An 18,871-nucleotide genomic window follows, 5' to 3' on the forward strand; every position below is an offset into this window, starting at 1 on the left:
AAAAAAAAACGAAGGAGCATAAAAAGACATTTCCCTTCACAGGAATTGCATATGGAATTTTCTTTTCAAATACTTGGTAATTTTTTTGGTAGAATAACTTCTTGTGGTGCACCATTTTAATTACATAGACATTAAGATGTGAATATACATTTCCTTTGTCTGCATTGTTGTCTTTAATAATATTTTTTATGCTTGAGCTATGTCATGTTCAGATGTAAGTTATTGCATTTGCTGCTGCTGTTTGCCAGGCATAGTGCTACTAAATTTCACTTTGTATTACTCTGTTAAGCCAGTTTTACTACTGATTCATTTTTCTTGTTGCTGCACATTGCCTTATATTAGTTGTAATATTGCAATTGCTTTGCTAATTTCTATAATGCTGCTTGCTTTGCAAATTTGCATTTTTTTGTCATTGCTGTTTGTGTTAATTGTTTTGTGCTGCTGCATTGCCTCGTCCCTTTGTTTAGCATCTGAGCTCAGTAGATTTAAGTTAGCTTAAGAGGGGGTAGCCTATAAGAGAATGAGTTACGATGAATTTGAAGAAATGCACTGAGAGGTTATACGAGAAAAGTACAGAAAACAGGTATAGATAGGACTTTTTGGAAATAATGAAGAACGAAGGGAGATCTCCAAGAAGTAAAGAAAGTTTTGTCTGCAAAATACTGCAGTAAAACAAACGCTGTCCTTTCCTTGTGTAAACCCACTATGTGTTTGTGTACTCTTGTGTATTTGTCTTTTTCCTGTCTTCATGTGTTTAGCTAATAAGATTTATGTTGTAGAATTTTTCTGATAATATGTTATTTTCTTTGTAAAGATGTTTAGACATTATTTATTCTGTTTTGTTTTAATGCTCATGTGTGAAGTTGATGTTTCGAAAGTTATTCTGATCTTTTATGTATGTACTCATGTCATAATTCCTGTAACACTGATGTATATGTTATTTCGATTCTTTTGTAAAGCCTGTACTACAAATGTTATTTGTATTGTTATGTTCTTTAATGATGTATTTTGTACCTTTGTAACTGTATCCTTATGTTATAAAATTGTAATTGACACCAGTTCATCATATTATTAACTTGTAAGTTCCATTTCACCGCACACATTTCTGTTGGTCATAGTATATGGACGATACGTGAGAAGTAGGGACTGTTAGTGTTTACACATGTGTTAATAATTCAGCAAGGGACTGGATAACAGCATTGCTGGTTCTAAGGACAATTCCAAAAACTTTGTGATATGCATCTTCGATGGTGATTGTGCACCTGCACAGTCGCAGCAGATGGCTGCTGGCCATCTCTAAGGACTACAGTGGGTCTACACCTTTGATGATTCACCATTACCATTATTTCTACAAGGACTGCAGTGGGTCTGCACCTCTGGTGGCCCACCAATACCGTAATCTCTTCCAGGACTACAGTGGGTCTACTCTGTGATGACCTACCTACCAATATTCTTCAAAACTTCGAATGACTCTGCTGTGGGTTTGCTCTGTTGTGGTCTATTACCTGTCTGCATGTCAAGAGTCAACACTGTTGGAAGGACAACACTACTTCTTCAAAACTGCATGGAAATCCATTACTTCCATGTGCATTTTCTTTTACTGCTCAGACTTTGAGAAAAACACTGCAATTTTACTGTGATGAACGATCAGGACTGTCTTTATGGACTGTGAGAAAATTTTAGCTTTTGACCAACATTGTATCGATAAGTGATTTCTTTGTTATTGTGATTATGAAAAATTTCTTTGTTATTGTAATTATAAAAATTTTTTCTAATCTGTATTGGCAACTGCCCAAAACAATTTGTAAAATTTTTGTGGGGAGCATGGGGGCTATGTAAGTAAGCTGTTTAGGTTTTCTTATTGGTAACGCCACGTAGCGCTCTGTATGAAAATCACTAGCCGTGCTGTGTGCAGTCTGTGGCTAGTTTGCATTGTTGTCTGCCATTGTAGTGTTGGGCAGCTGGATGTTAACAGCGCGTAGCGTTGTGCAGTTGAAGGTGAGCCGCCAGCAGTGGTGGATGTGGGGAGAGAGATGGCGAAGTTTTGAAATTTGTAAGACTGTATGTCATGAACTGCTATGTATATTATGATTTTTCAATACTATTAAGGTAAATACATTGTTTGTTCTCTATTAAAATCTTTCATTTGCTAACTATGCCTATCAGTAGTTAGTGCCTTCCGTAGTTTGAATCTTTTATTTAGCTGGCAGTAGTGGCGCTCGCTGTATTGCAGTAGTTCGAGTAACGAAGATTTTTGTGAGGTAAGTGATTTGTGAAAGGTATAGGTTAATGTTAGTCAGGGCCATTCTTTCGTAGGGATTATTGAAAGTCAGATTGCGTTGCGCTAAAAAATATTGTGTGTCAGTTTAAGCACAGTCGTGTATAATTGTTCAAAGGGGACGTTTCAAGTGTGAAAGGTAGAAGAATTCTGGTTCACCCTGCATAGGAATATGCATATGGAGTGATATTAAATTGGAATGACAACGTAAAATTAACTGCAGGCAAGGCAGACGACAGACTGAGATTCACTGGAAGAGTCTTCAGGAAATGTAGTTCAGAGGCAGTGTAGGTAGCTCATAAAACCTTCGTTTGATCAAAACTTTAATATTGCTCGTGAAACTGGGACCTGTACAGGTAGGACTGATAGAGGAAATAGGGACTATCTGAAGAAGAGCAGGACACTTCGTTACAGGTAAAATAAGTAAGTGCGAAAGTATCATAGCGATGCTCAGCCAACTCCAGAGGTATAGGTAGCAAAGAGTCCTTCTGCATCATGGAGTGCTTTACTGTTAATTTTCCGAAAGCGTAAATTTCTTGAAGAATCAACAAATCCCTCCTATGTAAATCTCATGAAAAGAACATACAAGCAAAACTAGAGAGGCTTACTAACAATCGTTCTTCCCGCGAACCATTCGGGACTGGGACAGGGGCAGGGGGAAATGAAAGGGTACCTAAATTACCCTCCGGCACACACCGTTGCGAAGTATAGATGTATGTGTAATTGTGATGCAAACAGATTGTTCTCGTAAGAGGCAAACTGTCACTACCAAAATTCCCTGACGAGGCTACGGGAGGCAGTCAAGATGTAGCGATGCGGAAAGCTGTCTCACGGGCTGTTTTTGCTCCACGACGATGCCCCGGCTTATTCTGCACTGGACATAGTCACACAAGTACCTTCTCTGCCATACGAAATTTTGCGTCAACCTTCCGTATTCTCCTGATACGATATTGAGTAATTTCTTCCTATTTTCTGGCATGAAGAAACCACTGCCTTTGCTTGTGGCATCACACACAACCATTAAACTGGCTCAAGGGAGATAGCGTCACCTTCCCTAACCTCCACTTGCGCAGTTCATGTCTGATTCATCCACTTTGTAGGGTTGGGCATCGTTCACATCAGTAGGCTGCTGTGAAAGAATGGCTAAGTTCAGAGATGCACTCAGCTTAATGGGCGAAGACAGACGACGCCTTTGACAGAGAAAGAGGAAGTGACAAACCCTTCCTCCTTGAGTTAAATAGAGCACATCATTGCCTTGTGGAGAAGAGGGATTCAAAGCCTAAGGGAGTAAATCCCAACAGAAAATTCTCGTCTGTCTTAGGCCTAGCAATTCAATAGCTGGGTATGAATGTATTGCTTTCAACACTAGAACACGCCTCGGAATGAATAAACCAAATGTAGACTGATCTTCTCATGGCCCCAGAACAAATGATGATCCGTTGGAGTCTGGTGCTTATCCTGGGACTATAAGAAGGGAACCTAAATATGACAGCAGTACAAGGAATGGACCTAAACATCAGAATGGATTACGAGTAGAAACTCTGAACATCATAACGCTAATTGGAAATATCGAAGAGACAGTCAGTAGATGGAGAGATGAAAAATATATTGTCTTGAATTAAGTGAAACAAAATGGAAAGAAGCAAATTCAGAAAAACTCAGGGGAGGCTACAAGTTGTATAAGCATGAATGTCAAAACGCGACAAAACATAGAGTGGGTCTCGTGCTTCATAGGGACTTAAATGCTATTGCAGATGTCATCTACATCAATGAGCGAATCATTAAAGACAGAATAAATACTAGGAAAACTAAGCTCACAATTGTACAAGTGCATGCCCCACAACAAGGATATAGCAATAAGGACAAAGAAGTCTTCCTCCAGGGGCTGGAAGATCATATCCATCAAAATAACATTATAGTAATAGGTGATTGTTAATACCCAAATTGAAATAGACAGATCTGGATATGAAAAGGTGCTGGCCGCTTTCCGGCGTGGAGGAAGAAATACCAAAGGAATACACCTATTATACTTCTGTGTAAGAAATAGCCTCTCGATAAAGAACACTTTGTTAAAGAAAAAAAGACAGCCATCAAATCATCAGATATAGCTGGGATGCAAGAAGCAGTTCAGTTATTGATTACGTGATGGCTGACCAAACATATCGGAGAAAGAATAAGAGACGCAGATGTCGTAGTGACAGAATCACTGAACAGTGATCATAGACTACTTAGAGCTAATATGAAGCAGAAAATGACTTATCACAACCTGTTCAAGAAAGAAACCGAAGATCAAAGAATGGAGACTAAAGGAAGCGGAAAATAATAACTTCTATCAAAGTCTGACAACTGCAAACTTACCAATAAATGAAACAGGCAGTGCAGATGAAGAGAAGGAAACATTTAAGACAATGTTAGTAAACTGAGTTGGACAAGTCCATGATAAAACAAGAGGTAAAGTGATACAGAAGGAAACTAGCTAGTGGAATGACAGGATAAAGAAAGTTTAAAAAGAACAGAACGTAGCAAAGAAATTCGAATATAAGGAGGAACAAAGACAAACACACAGGATAAAACCAGCAGATGCCCAAAGCTATCCACATTGGAACAGGCATTTAGGGACCAAAAGGTTGTGAAGGAAGAAAAGGAAAGAAATAGGCAAACACTCACCCAAAGACTAGGAGGACAACAATGGAACAAAAAAATGGTATATGGATTGGTAAAAAGCAAAAGATCTGATAGTGGAGGCATAAAAGCGATAGGAAGAAAAAATGAGAGTTTCATCTGGGATGCAGAAGGGATCAGAGAAGAGATGAAAAAATTCTTCAACACATTACTGAATTACAAGGGGATAATGCAGGAGGAGCAAGAAACAGAGGATTTACCAGTACCTTAAGCAGAACAACTACCTATTACCTGGACAGAGATTGAGAATCTCTTGAAGCAGTGAAAGGAGGCAAGTCATCTGGGCCAGATGAATTGACAGCTGACATGTACAAGGCGGCAGGCATCCAAGGAATACAACAGCAACATCGAACACTGGGACTCATTGGGAAGAAAAATGAAGTACCAGATGAGTGGAACAGGGGGAAGTAGGAGGAAGCGTTCTAATCACAGAGGAGTCGTCATATAATACGCTGTCTTAAGATATTGGAAAAGATTATTGAGCAAACATTAAGATCATTGTTAGAAAACAAGTTTGAAGAGGAACTTCGTCAATTCAGAAGCAGCAGAGGAACAACAGAAGTCATATTTTGCACTTAGACGTTAACGGAAAAGTGTTGGGAAAAGGGCAAAAGTCTCATAATCGTGTTCCTGGATTTGGATTAAGCGTATGACATTGTGCCAGGGCGTAAGATCTGGGAGTGTTCAGAAAAACTAATGTTTCCAAACTACCCAATAATGGAGATGGAAATGCTATATTAAGGCTGCAAAAGTAGTGTAAAAGTGGGTACCGGCAGATGTGGCTTGGTTCAGAACAGAGAGAGAAGAGTGCATCAGGGTAGTGCACTTTCCACATTATCTTTTATTACATTTATAAATGTGGTTAAAAAGAAGAAATCATGGAGATGGAAAATAGTCATGTCAATGCTTTAGTCTTTGCTGATGACGTAGCTATTTGGGGAGAAACAGAATTAGAAGCACAGGGAATGTAAAGGAAATGGAACTCCAGATTTAAAGAGTGCCATGTGAGAGTAAGCAAGAGCAAACCGGTAGCAACGATTATGAGCAGGACATCTGATACTAGACGGAGAGAAAACGGAATGTGTGGAAACTTTCAATTACCTAGGAAGTAGAATATCCAGGAACGAATTGCCAAACTAGAAGTACAAATCAGAGTAAGAAAGGGTTTTAATCTTTTTCATCAAATCCAGAATCTTGTGTGGGACATTCCAAACAGACCATGTTTAAAACGTATCTCCTGCCGATTATGAGATACTGCTTCTTGTGCTGTGTAATAAACAAGACAGATATGAACAAGCTACGAGCATGTGAAATGAAGTTTCTACAGTCAGCATAGCAGGAGGCTAGAAGAGACAAACTTCTGAGTGGAGACATCAGGGGAGAGATGCAAGTGGACCTGTCAATGACTGAGAGACTGAGTACTGCACGGCTCAAGTTGTATGGACGTGCGAAGAGGATGAAGGAGAACCCTTTGCCGAAACAGTGCACTGGAAAAGATCTGTAGGATGATCCGGAAAATGATGGCTGGATCAAATTAAGAAAGATCTGAAGTCTAGAAGAGAAAACTGGGAAACTATATCAAGAAAAAAGCATATAAAGATAGAGCAAAGTGGAGACAAATTTTTCGTTAACACCCTATCTGGCTCGCTGAAAGGATACGAAGATGATGATGATGAAAAAAACCACTGAATGGCAGACATTTCCAGAACGACGATAAATTGATTTTCGAGATGAAACGTGCAACGAGCAACCTAAATGTAGACTTTTACAACTGAGGGTCTAGTAAAGTCATCTACTGTATGGAAGAAATGTGTCGTATTGAAGGGTGCAAATGAAGAGCGAACTGACTTGTCTCCAATTTTCGCAGTCGCAGCTTCTTATGTCACAGAGGACAATTCTAAGGTTATGACTAGCCTTCGCACTTCCTGGAGTCCAAATATTCTGCTGAATTATAGTACAGGGTTATTACAAATGATTGAAGCGATTTCACAGCTCTACTATAACTTTATTATTTGAGATATTTTCACAATGCTTTGCACACACATTCAAAAACTCAAAAAGTTTTTTTAGGCATTCACAAATGTTCGATATGTGCCCCTTTAGTGATTCGGCAGACATCAAGCCGATAATCAAGTTCCTCCCACACTCGGCGCAGCATGTCTTCATCAATGAGTTCGAAAGCATCGTTGATGCGAGCTCGCAGTTCTGGCACGTTTCTTGGTAGAGGAGGTGTAAACACTGAATCTTTCACATAACCCCGCAGAAAGAAATCGCATGGGGTTAAGTCGGGAGAGCGTGGAGGCCATGACATGAATTGCTGATCATGATCTCCACCACGAGCGATCCATCGGTTTTCCAATCTCCTGTTTAAGAAATGCCGAACATCATGATGGAAGTGCGGTGGAGCACCATCCTGTTGAAAGATGAAGTCGGTGCTGTCGGTTTCCAGTTGTGGCATGAGCCAATTTTCCAACATGTCCAGATACACGTGTCCTGTAACGTTTTTTTCGCAGAAGAAAAAGGGGCCGTAAACTTTAAACCGTGAGATTGCACAAAACACGTTAACTTTTGGTGAATTGCGAATTTGCTGCACGAATGCGTGAGGATTCTCTACCGCCCAGATTCGCACATTGTGTCTGTTCACTTCACCATTAAGAAAAAATGTTGCTTCATCACTGAAAACAAGTTTCGCACTGAACGCATCCTCTTCCATGAGCTGTTGCAACCACGCGCGAAAATTTGTCATCGGTTGTCAGGGCTTATAGCAATTATAAACGGTAAGGCTTCTGCTTTAGCCGTTTCCGTAAGATTTTCCAAACTGTCGGCTGTGGTACGTTTAGCTCCCTACTTGCTTTATTCGTCGACTTCCACGGGCTACGCGTGAAACTTGCCCGCACGCGTTCAACCGTTTCTTCGCACACTGCAGGCCGACCCGTTGATTTCCCCTTACAGAGGCATCCAGAAGCTTTAAACTGCGCATACCATCGCCGAATGGAGTTAGCAGTTGGTGCAGTTGGTGGATCTTTGTTGAACTTCGTCCTGAAGTGTCGTTGCACTGCTATGACTGACTGATGTGAGCGCATTTCAAGCACGAAATACGCTTTCTCGGCTCCTGTCGCCATTTTGTCTCACTTCGCTCTCGAGCGCTCTGGCGGCAGAAACCTGAAGTGCGGCTTCAGCCGAACAAAACTTTATGAATTTTTCTACGTATCTGTAGTGTGTCGTGACCATATGTCAATGAATGGAGCTACAGTGAATTTATGAAATCGCTTCAATCATTTGTAATAGCCCTGTATTAGTAGCTTTTGAGGTATCTTTTTACTTTCATCTTGAATATCTGAGAATTTTGAATTGCACTTCTCATGTCTGCCGGTGACTCAACAGAGTTTTACGTCAGAACATAAAAAACCGTTCTGTTCCAACAGATAGGGATGTATAGTGTACAAGGAAATCGATTTTACCTCTAGTATTGAGCTTGTGGATGAATCACAGTTTGTAGGGAAGAGTGTTGTACCTGGAGGACAGTGTGCCCAGGAATACATGATGTTTTCTAGACGGTGTTTCAATCCAGTGATCGACTTTACACTGAGGTGACAAAAGTCATACGATAGCGTTATGCCAATATACAGATTGTGGTAGTATTGCGTGCACGAGTTGTAAAAGGGCGCTGCATTTGTACTCAGGGTATTCATGTGAAAATGTTTCGACGCGATTATGGCCGCACCACGGGAATTAGCAGACTCTGAACGCGGAATGGTAGTTGGAGCTAGGAGCATGTGACATTCCATTTCGGAAATCGTTAGGGAATTCAGTATTACGAGATTCGCAGTGTCACGAACGTGCTGACAGTACCTAATTTCAGCCATTACCTCTCAGCACGAACAACGCAGTGGCCGACGGCCGTCATTTAACGGTCGAGAGCAACGACTTTTCCACGGAGCTGTCAGTGCTAACAGACAAGCAACGCTGCCTGAAATAACCGCGGAAATCAATGTGGGACGTACGACGAACGTATCCGTTAGAACAGAGTGGCGAATTGTGGCATTAATGTGCTATGGCAGCAGACGACCGACGCGAGTGCTTTTGCTAACAGCACGACATAGCCTACAGCGCCGCTGCTGGGCTAGTGAATATGTCAGTTGGACCCTAGACCACTGGAAAACCGTGACCTAGTCAGATGAGTCCTGATTTTAGTTGGTAAGAGTTGATAGTACTGTTCGAGTTTAGCGCAGATCCCCAAAGCCATGGCCGGCCGGAGTGGCCGTGCGGTTCTAGGCGCTGCAGTCTGGAGCCGAGCGACCGCTACGGTCGCAGGTTCGAATCCTGCCTCGGGCATGGATGTGTGTGATGTCCTTAGGTTAGTTAGGTTTAATTAGTTCTAAGTTCTAGGCGACTGATGACCTCAGAAGTTAAGTCGCATAGTGCTCAGAGCCATTTGAACCATTTGAACCCAAAGCCATGGACCCAAGCTGTCAATAAGGGCCTGTGCAAGCTGGTGATGGCTCCATAATGGTGTGGGCTGTGTTTACGTGGAATGGACTCGGTCCTCTGGTCCAACTGAACCAATTATTGACTAGAAATTGTTATGTTCGGCTGCTTGGAGGCAATTCCAGCCATTCACGGACCATGACAATGCACCATATATCATTGGGCCACAGCTGTTCGCAATTGGTTTGAAGAACATACTGGACAATCCGAGCGAATGATTTGCCCATCCAGGTCGCCCGACAGGAATCCAACTGAACATTTATGGGACGTAATCGAGCGGTCATTTCGTGCACAAAATTCTGCACCGGAAACATTTTCGCATTTATGAAGGGCTATAGAGACAGCGTTGCTCAAAGTTTCTGAAGGGGACTTTCAATGACTCGTTGAGTCCATGGCAAGTCGAGCTGCAGCACTACGCCCTGCGAAAGGATGTTCGGCACGATAGTAGGAGGAGGTATCCCATCACTTTTGTTACCATACTGTAGATTCATAGGAAGGATTGCGCACTAGTAACTCTGGTAAGTAAGTTTCCGGCATTTTCTACTTTTTGTTGCTGTCAGACATAAGATTTCTAAATTTTACGAGTTCTATATATTTAAGTGGTGTATAATAGTTTAGCCTTTTAGCGGACAGTGGGGGATATGCTTCCCACTAAATGTGTTTGTATATATAGCCTTCAAGGGAATACGTGTTCACCTTTCTGTACGCTCCTGACATCTAGAAGCAGTCCGCTGCACCAGCTGTAGTCTCGGTTTGTTGTGAAATATAGCCTTCAGGGCGGCGGGAAGTTTATATCCCACCAAACAACCGTGTTTGAATGGTTACTAGACAGCATACTTACCACCAGCTCATGGGTATCCCAAAGCTTTGGGAATACGTCTTATCACCTCTGTCTCTATGTGACATCTTGTGGTAGCTCGCTTGCAACAGGTGTATGAAAACTGCTACAACAATCAGTTTCCGGTTATCGTGGGATCACTACTATTTTCGGAACTCATTGCTTCGCTTCTGCAATATACATTTTGTGACCTGTATCAGCTCATATCTTTATTGTGTAATAAAGTTTCAAGGATTGTTTTCACATTGTGATAAGTAAACTTTGATATTGGTAACAAATATTTTTTAAATAAAGTAAAAGAAAACATAAAATTAAAACAGAACACCCTGTTCATAATTTTTTACGTGTAGTGTCAACACATAACAGCTCACAAAAGGAATACCTCACAAAGGTGTGGCGGTGATATACGCTGAAGAGCCAAAGAAACTGGTACACCTACCTAATATCGAGTAGGAGCACGCAGAAGTGCCACAACACGACGTGGCATGTACTCGACTAATGTCTCAAGTAGTGCTGGAGGGAATTGACACCACGAATGCTGCAGGGCTGTCCACAAATCCGTAAGAAAACGAGGGCTGGAGACCACTTCTGAACAGCACGTTGCAATGCATCCCAGGTATGCTCAATAATCTCCATGACAGGGGAGTGCGGTGGCCAGGGGAAGTGGTTAAGCTCAGAAGAGTGTTCCAGGAGCCACTCTGTAGCAATTCTAGACATTGGGGTGTCGCATTGTCATGCTGAAATTGCCCAAGTCCGTGGGAATGCATAATGGACATGAAGGGATGCATTTGATCAGACAGGACGCTTACGAACATGTCACCTGTCAGGATCGTATCTATAGGTATCAGGGCTCCCATATCACTCCAACTGCATACGCACCACACCATTACCGAGCGAGGTGCCGCAGTGGTTAGCACACTAGACTCGCATTAGGGAGGACGTTCTTTTCAAATCCGCGTCCGGCCATCCTGATTTCTGTTTTCCGTGATTTTCCTGAATCGCTTCAGGAAAATGCCGGTATGGATCCTTTGGATAGGGCACGGCCGACTTCCTTTCGAACTTTCCCTAATCCTAAGGGACCGATGACCTCGCTGTTTGGTTCCCTCCCCCAAAACAACCAACCAACACCATACCATTATAGAGCCTCCACCAGTTTGAACCGTCCCCTGCTGACACACATGATCCATGGATTCATGAGTTTGTACACGTCCATTCGCTCGATAAAATTTGAAACGGGACTCGTCCGACCAGGCATCATGTTTCCAGTCATCAACAGTCCAATGTCTGTGTTGACAACCCAAGCGAGACGTAAAGCTTTGTATCGTGCAGTCATCAAGGGCACACGAGTGGGTCTTTGGCTTCGAAAGTCCATATCGATTATGTTTCGTAGAATGGTTCGCACGCTGACACGCGTTGATGGCCCAGCATTGAAATCTGCAGCAATTTGCGGAAGAGTTGTACTTCTGTCACGTTTGAAAGATTCTCTTCAGTCGTTGTTGGTCGTGTTCTTTCAGGATCCTTTTCCGGCTGCAGCGATGTCGGAGATTTGATGTTTTACCAGATTCCTGATATTCACGGTACACTCGTGAAATGGTCATACGGCAAAATCCCCGCTTCATCGCTACCTCGCAGATGCTCTTTTCTATTGCTCGTTCGCCGACTGTAACACCACATTCAAATTCACTTACTTCTTGATAACCTCCCATTGTAGCAGCAGTAACTTATCTAACAACTGCGCCATACACTTGTTGCCGACAGCAGAGCCGTATTGTGCCTGTTTAATATCTCTGTATTGGAATACCCATGCCTATACCAGTTTCTTTGGCCCTTCAGTGTATGTACCGCGATAGTTTTTGGTCCTAAATCACAAAAATAACATTATCAAAAAATAAATATAGTTAGATGACCACAATTCTAACAGGATAGAAAAAATTATCTTCGCTGAATTTCTACAAAAAAAAAAATGCGCCCGCGGAAGGCTTAAAACTGTTTTGAGGATATAGTTAATTCTTCAGACACAGAGGTTTATTCTGAGTGAATTTTTTAAAACCAGCTGCACAAAACGGTGTGTAATGATTGTGCACAGAGATGTTTACTGTTTTGCCAGCTGCATGCGGGTAGGTTCAACATTATCTTATGGAGCTGGTCGACTGCACATGATGATGCTTGGTATAAACAGGTCGACTGTGCACGAGTGTTTCATTTGCTCCTTGGCAATGTTTGCATTGACCTGTTAGTATCAGTTCAACCCACATTCTGTTTACTAATGAAGTCAGGTTCATGTTTTGTTGAATATTTGACAACGAATCTCATACACTCAGGGTGTGTGATTCTACCCGAAAATTTGGCTTCGAATACTGCAGGGTGTTTCACAATGCTTTGACGATTTCAAATTTGACCAACACACAAACTAATCGCGAAGCAAAGCCGAACATTTTGCACAATGTGCAGCGTTTATTCAAGTTCGCTCGTGAAATACTGCATTGCACAAATGATGATCGTTCACAGCTACACAATACTCGAAGCATTCATCCAGTTTTTGAAGACATCTTTCGTAACTGCTGGAGGAATTCTTGAAATTTCGTGGTGAATTCGATCTTCAAACTGTTGCAGGCTTCTCAGCCCCTCGCCATCAAATATCCTCACATGAAAAGTACGGCAGTCGAGGTAAGTGCCAATTAGACACAGTCGCCTTTGAATATTGTGGGTTTACCAGACGCTTTACGGAGAACTTACAAGCTCTTGTTGCGTGTGTGGCATGTCGCGCCGTCCTTTTGGAACCAATTTTTCTTAACTAACAATGGGGGCTTGCCTGTAAACTGGGGCGCACACGTTCGATGTTCTGGAAGTTCGATTTTCCGAGGGCCGGTTGACTTTCGATTCGATGCACTGGCAGTTGCACGGACGTTTCTTACCAAATCAACAATGTCCCACGAGCAGGAATTGGATATCGTGGCTGTATCTCGAATTCGTTACGAATGGCACGTTGTATGGGTATTTCACATTTGCCACAGCGAAAACAGCACTCCATCGCGAACGTGCCATGTTGCTTCGACCAGTGTGACGTGATTACTGAACTGTATGTGGGATGGAACTTGACACTCCGCACTACTAACAGATGGCGTCACCATCGGTGTATCTTATTTTCTTTTTTCTTTTCTTTTTTTTTAGCTCACGTTATTCAAATTTGAAATCGTCAAAACATTTTGAAACATTCTACATAAGGTCTGAAGGAACAACCAATTCTTGTGAGGCATTTCACAGGTTTTTCGGCTTTAATTTTCAGACAGTAGGGGCATGAGTATTTCATCAAGCATGTTGAACCATACCTATGTCTGATATAGCTTAGCCGCCATATAAGGTCCAAGTCTCTCAAAATTTGAAGGAAAATGCTATAGTGCCAGCTTAATTTTGTTTTCCTTCACATGTAGCTGATTTGATTCAAAAATTGACCACCGCGCAGATGACTTATTTAGTAAAGAGAGTGCGCGTTCACATTTGAAGAGCAAGTAGAACTCTGGGTTCTCGCACAGTCGGGACCACCCAGCTAACATTGGACAGTAGTGTGTCATCTTGTTACGTGCAGTGGAAGAAAGTCTTCTGCAGTGGAACACGTCAGCTTTGCAAATTAATTGCGTTTCTTTAACAATTATCCTTGTCTTGAAAATGGAAATGTGTATTCGTTGCCAATAGCTTGTATATCAAAATGTCTTTAACTTGTAAATGGTTTTTGATAATACTTCTCCTTAATACGATTTTGATTATTGGTATTAGTGTCTAGTAGAGTAATAATGTAACTCATAGAGTTTTAAATACGGTACTGACAAGATTCTTCTGGTTTGCAATATTTCTAAAGATGAATAGAATGTTTGTCCCTAGGTACATGGTACTTTCGACCAGTTTTTCACGTTTGAAAAGCCTTACTAACCGGGAGTAGTTCTTATAGTTTCAGAAAAATACTGCAGCCATCATTTCAAAATGGAGTACGAGAATGTAATAAACTTCTATAACAGGGCTGCCAAGACGCGAAAGTCTTAAAAAATGTCCGTTTACAGTTGCGTCTGTAAACAAAATGCACGGCACACTTTTGAAGCTGATTGATGGCTCTGTTATGAACATACTGATGGGTACGTGGAACATAACAAGATATGAACCTAATAACAAATCCATCAAACGTAGTCGACGATAATTCCGAGTGTGAGTGATAAAATTTACATTGATCAAAGTACGGTATGAAGATCATTTCGCCGATTATGAAAGTACTGATATTGTGCACAAAGTTTTCTGAACATAGTTACAGGAAGTCTGTTGCAGGATACCTCAACCCTGTATAGGCTAAACATAATTCTGATACAATATTTTCTGGCAGAGCTACGTTTTGAGAATAACAATTCTTACTATCGTTCTCTTGTGCGATGAAAATATTTATTAACATATTTTAAATATTACTTTACATAATGCATTTCATATACAGGTTTCAGTAAAACCATATTAATGATATCATGTGTCATTAAAACGAAACTCAGTCGAAGTACACTTATCCTTAATATCAGATGTAATCATCCAACTCATTATTTGTTATCGTCATTGTGTTCTTCTTGAGCTATTCACACTTAAACTGGCGTATCGCATCTGGATAGTATTTTCTAGGCAAATAGAATTCATACTGTAGTTGTGGAGACTCCTGTAAGAACGTTTTAAGCCCAGTCGAAGATGGTGTTTAGCTTTCTGTCAAATTATAAACAGCCTACGATTGATAAATAAATGGTGGCTCAGAGCGAGAACCATGTTTTCCTTCTTTGCAACATATCTGTAATCCACAAAATCTTCTGTTCTGGAAAATTAATAAGCAGACTTTAGTAACCTGTTGACTCAGGCCAAGACTGTCTGAAACACGGAAGAGCACTGAATGTGCGTAAAGAGATCTTGCAACGGATTAATTTCATTAACAGAAATATCTGTTCGAGAAAGGTTTCAGAAACATCAGGTGGCGAATACGATAATTCCGTGTTCAGTTCTTGTCTGTAGTCCACATTTTTTTCGGAAAAAGCAGTTATTTCTAACAATATATCTTAAGCAGCGTTACCATTAAAAGACAACAGCATACATGTATAAATCTAACATTTGCACAAGCGTAAAAATCCAAATCAGTGACTATGATGTTACATCGCTTAGGGCGGCATAGTTTGAAATAAGATCAGTAGACTCATGGCCAGTTTAACAAAAATCTCTGGGAGCATAAGCTACCATATGCACTTGAAGTAAGATATGCAAAATCTAAGACGTTTAATAGTCAATTTGTAGAAACGCCCTAGTGCTTTCATCTAATCACTAGAACTATCGAGACTGGAATGACGTGTATACCCGTAAGACTGTGAGTTCGCAACGCTGGTAAGTAAATATTGCTGGAGAGGAACTGGTTGCTTTGTAAGCGATATCCTGCTCATCAACAAAGCAGATTCAGTGTTATTACTGCCATATCTCGAAAGATCTGAATACCGTCAGTACTCGTTATGAAGAGCTGGCAGTCGAGGACCCAATGTGTAATACACAACAGTCAGTGAGGCGGCTAATGGGTCCACACACTGACAAACTGCGAGTCGGCTGGCTCTACAGCGCCGACCAGAAAACTCCATCGGCTCCATCGGGAGGCTACGTTAAGCTGGTGCCTGCAGCCTCGTCCGGACTGCTCGCAGGCCGCGGGGTGGCGCCAGCGACCGCGTCGTGGTCGTCGCAGCAGCCATCTCGGAGGGGCGAGAAGCGCAGCCAGATGCCGCCCTGCGGCACCAGCACCGGCGCCCAGGGCTCGGCGGCGGGCTGCGCCGCCGTCCAGGCGCACGGCTGCAGGTGGCAGCGCAGCACCACCTCCGACACCGCCGCCTTCATCAGCAGCAGGCCCAGGCGCTTACCTGCCGACAAGCGGCGCTGTCATCCAACGTCTGCAGTCTCGTTAGGACAACCAGGTAACAGGTTCATTGAAATATTTCTTCACTACTGACCATTAAAATTGCTACACCAAGAAGAAATGCAGATGTTGTTGTTGTTGTGGTCTTCAGTCCTGAGACTGGTTTGATGCAGCTCTCCATGCTACTCTATCCTGTGCAAGCCTCTTCATCTCCCAGTACCTACTGCAACCTACATCCTTCTGAATCTGCTTAGTGTATTCATCTCTTGGTCTCCCTCTACGATTTTTACCCTCCAAGCTGCCCTCCAATACTAAATTGGCGATCCCTTGATGCCTCAGAACATGTCCTACCAACCGATCCCTTCTTCTGGTCAAGTTGTGCCACAAACTTCTCTTCTCCCCAAACCTATTCAATACTTCCTCATTAGTTATGTGATCTACCCATCTAATCTTCAGCATTCTTCTGTAGCACCACATTTCGAAACCTTCTATTCTCTTCTTGTCCAAACTATTTATCGTCCATGTTCCACTTCAATACAAGGCTACACTCCGTACAAATACTTTCAGAAACGACTTCCTGACACTTAAATCTATACTCGATATTAACAAATTTCTCTTCTTCAGAAACGCTTTCCTTGCCATTGCCAGTCTACATTTTATATCCTCTCTACTTCGACCATCATCAGTTATTTTGCTCCCCAAATAGCAAAACTCCTTTACTACTTTAAGTGTCTCATTTCCTAATCTAATACCCTCAGCATCACCCGACTTAATTCGACTACATTCCATTATCCTTGTTTTGCTTTTGTTGATGTTCATCTTATATCCTCCTTTCAAGACACTGTCCATTCCATTCAACTACTCTTCCAAGTCCTTCGCTGTCTCTGACAGAATTACAATGTCATCAGCGAACCTCAAAGTTTTTATTTCTTCTTCATGGATTTTAATTCCTACTCCGAATTTTTCTTTTGCTTCCCCTACTGCTTGCTCAATATACAGATTGAATAACATCGGGGAGAGCCTACAACCCTGTCTTACTCCCTTCGCAACCACTGCTTCCCTTTCATGCCCCTCGACTCTTATAACTGCCATCTGGTTTCTGTACAAATTGTAAATAGCCTTTCGCTCCCTGTATTTTACCCCTGCCACCTTTAGAATTTGAAAGAGAGCATTCCAGTCAACATTGTCAAAAGCTTTCTCTAAGTCTACAAATGCTAGAAACGTAGGTTTGCCTTTCCTTAATCTTTCTTCTAAGGTAAGTCGTAAGTTCAGTATTGCCTCAAGTGTTCCAGTATTTCCACGGAATCCAAACTGATCTTCCCCGAGATCAGCTCCTACTAGTTTTTCCATTCGTCTGTAAAGAATTCGTGTTAGTATTTTGCAGCTGTGGCTTATTAAACTGATTGTTCGGTAATTTTCAAATCTGTCAACACCTGCTTTCTTTGGGATTGGAATTATTATATTCTTCTTGAAGTCTGAGGGTACTTCGCCTGTTTCATACATCTTGCTCACCAGATGGTAGAGTTTTGTCAGGACTGGCTCTCCCAAGGCCGTCAGTAGTTCCAATGGAATGTTGTCTACTCCAGGGGCCTTGTTTCGACTCAGGTCTTTCAGTGCTCTGTCAAACTCTTCACGCAGTATCGTATCTCCCATTTCATTTTCATCTACATCCTCTTCCATTTCCATAATATTGTCCTCAAGTACATCGCCCTTGTATAGACCATCTATATACTCCTTCCACCTTTCTGCTTTCCCTTCTTTGCTTAGAACTGGGTTTCCATCTGAGTTCTTGATGTTCATACAAGTGGTTCTCTTATCTCCAAAGGTCTCTTTAATTCTCCTGTAGGCAGTATCTATCTTACTCCTAGCGAGATAAGCCTCTACATCCTTACATTTGTCCTCTAGCCATCCCTGCTTAGCGATTTTGCACTTCCTGTCGATCTCATTTTTGAGACGTTTGTATTCCTTTTTGCCTGCTTCATTTACTGCATTTTTATATTTTCTCCTTTCATCAATTAATTTCAATATTTCTTCTGTTACCCAAGGATTTCTACTACCCCTCGTCTTTTTACCTACTTGATCCTCTGCTGCTTTCACTACTTCATCCCTCAAAGCTATCCATTCTTCTTCTACTGTATTTCTTCCCCCCATTCCTGTCAATTGTTCCCTTATGTTCTCCCTGAAACTCTGTACAACCTCTGGTTCTTTCAGTTTATCCAGGTCCCATCTCCTTAAATTCCCACCTTTTTGCAGTTTCTTCAGTTTTAATCTACAGGTCATAACCAATAGATTGTGGTCAGAGTCCCCATCTGCCCCTGGAAATGTCTTACAATTTAAAACCTGGTTCCTAAATCTCTGATTACCATTATATAATCTATCTGATACCTTTTAGTATCTCCAGGGTTCTTCCATGTATACAACCTTCTTTCATGATTCTTAAACCAAGTGTTAGCTATGATTAAGTTGTGCTCTGTGCAAAATTCTACCAGGCGGCTTTCTCTTTCATTTCTTAGCCCCAATCCATATTCACCTACTACGTTTCCTTCTCTCCCTTTTCCTACACTCGAATTCCAGTCACCCATGACTATTAAATTTTCGTCTCCCTTCACTATCTGAATAATTTCTTTTATTTCATCATACATTTCTTCAATTTCTTCGTCATCTGCAGAGCTAGTTGGCA

The 18,871-nt window shown here is 41.7% G+C and overlaps 1 protein-coding gene across 1 annotated transcript in view; it reads right to left on the reverse strand.

The window, feature by feature from the left end:
• Nucleotides 1-14,767: 14,767 nt before the first annotated feature.
• The window catches only part of LOC126088134 (probable cytochrome P450 6a13), a 208,499-nt gene continuing 204,395 nt past the window's right edge, over nt 14,768-18,871 (reverse strand). Inside the window, exon 8 of the mRNA XM_049906251.1 lies at nt 14,768-16,195. Coding sequence (XP_049762208.1) covers nt 15,939-16,195 — 257 coding nt within the window. The 3' untranslated portion in view covers nt 14,768-15,938. The remainder of the gene's footprint in view (nt 16,196-18,871) is intronic.

The sequence above is a fragment of the Schistocerca cancellata genome, chromosome 6 (genome assembly GCF_023864275.1).
Source record: "Schistocerca cancellata isolate TAMUIC-IGC-003103 chromosome 6, iqSchCanc2.1, whole genome shotgun sequence".
NCBI classification, from domain to species: domain Eukaryota; kingdom Metazoa; phylum Arthropoda; class Insecta; order Orthoptera; family Acrididae; genus Schistocerca; species Schistocerca cancellata.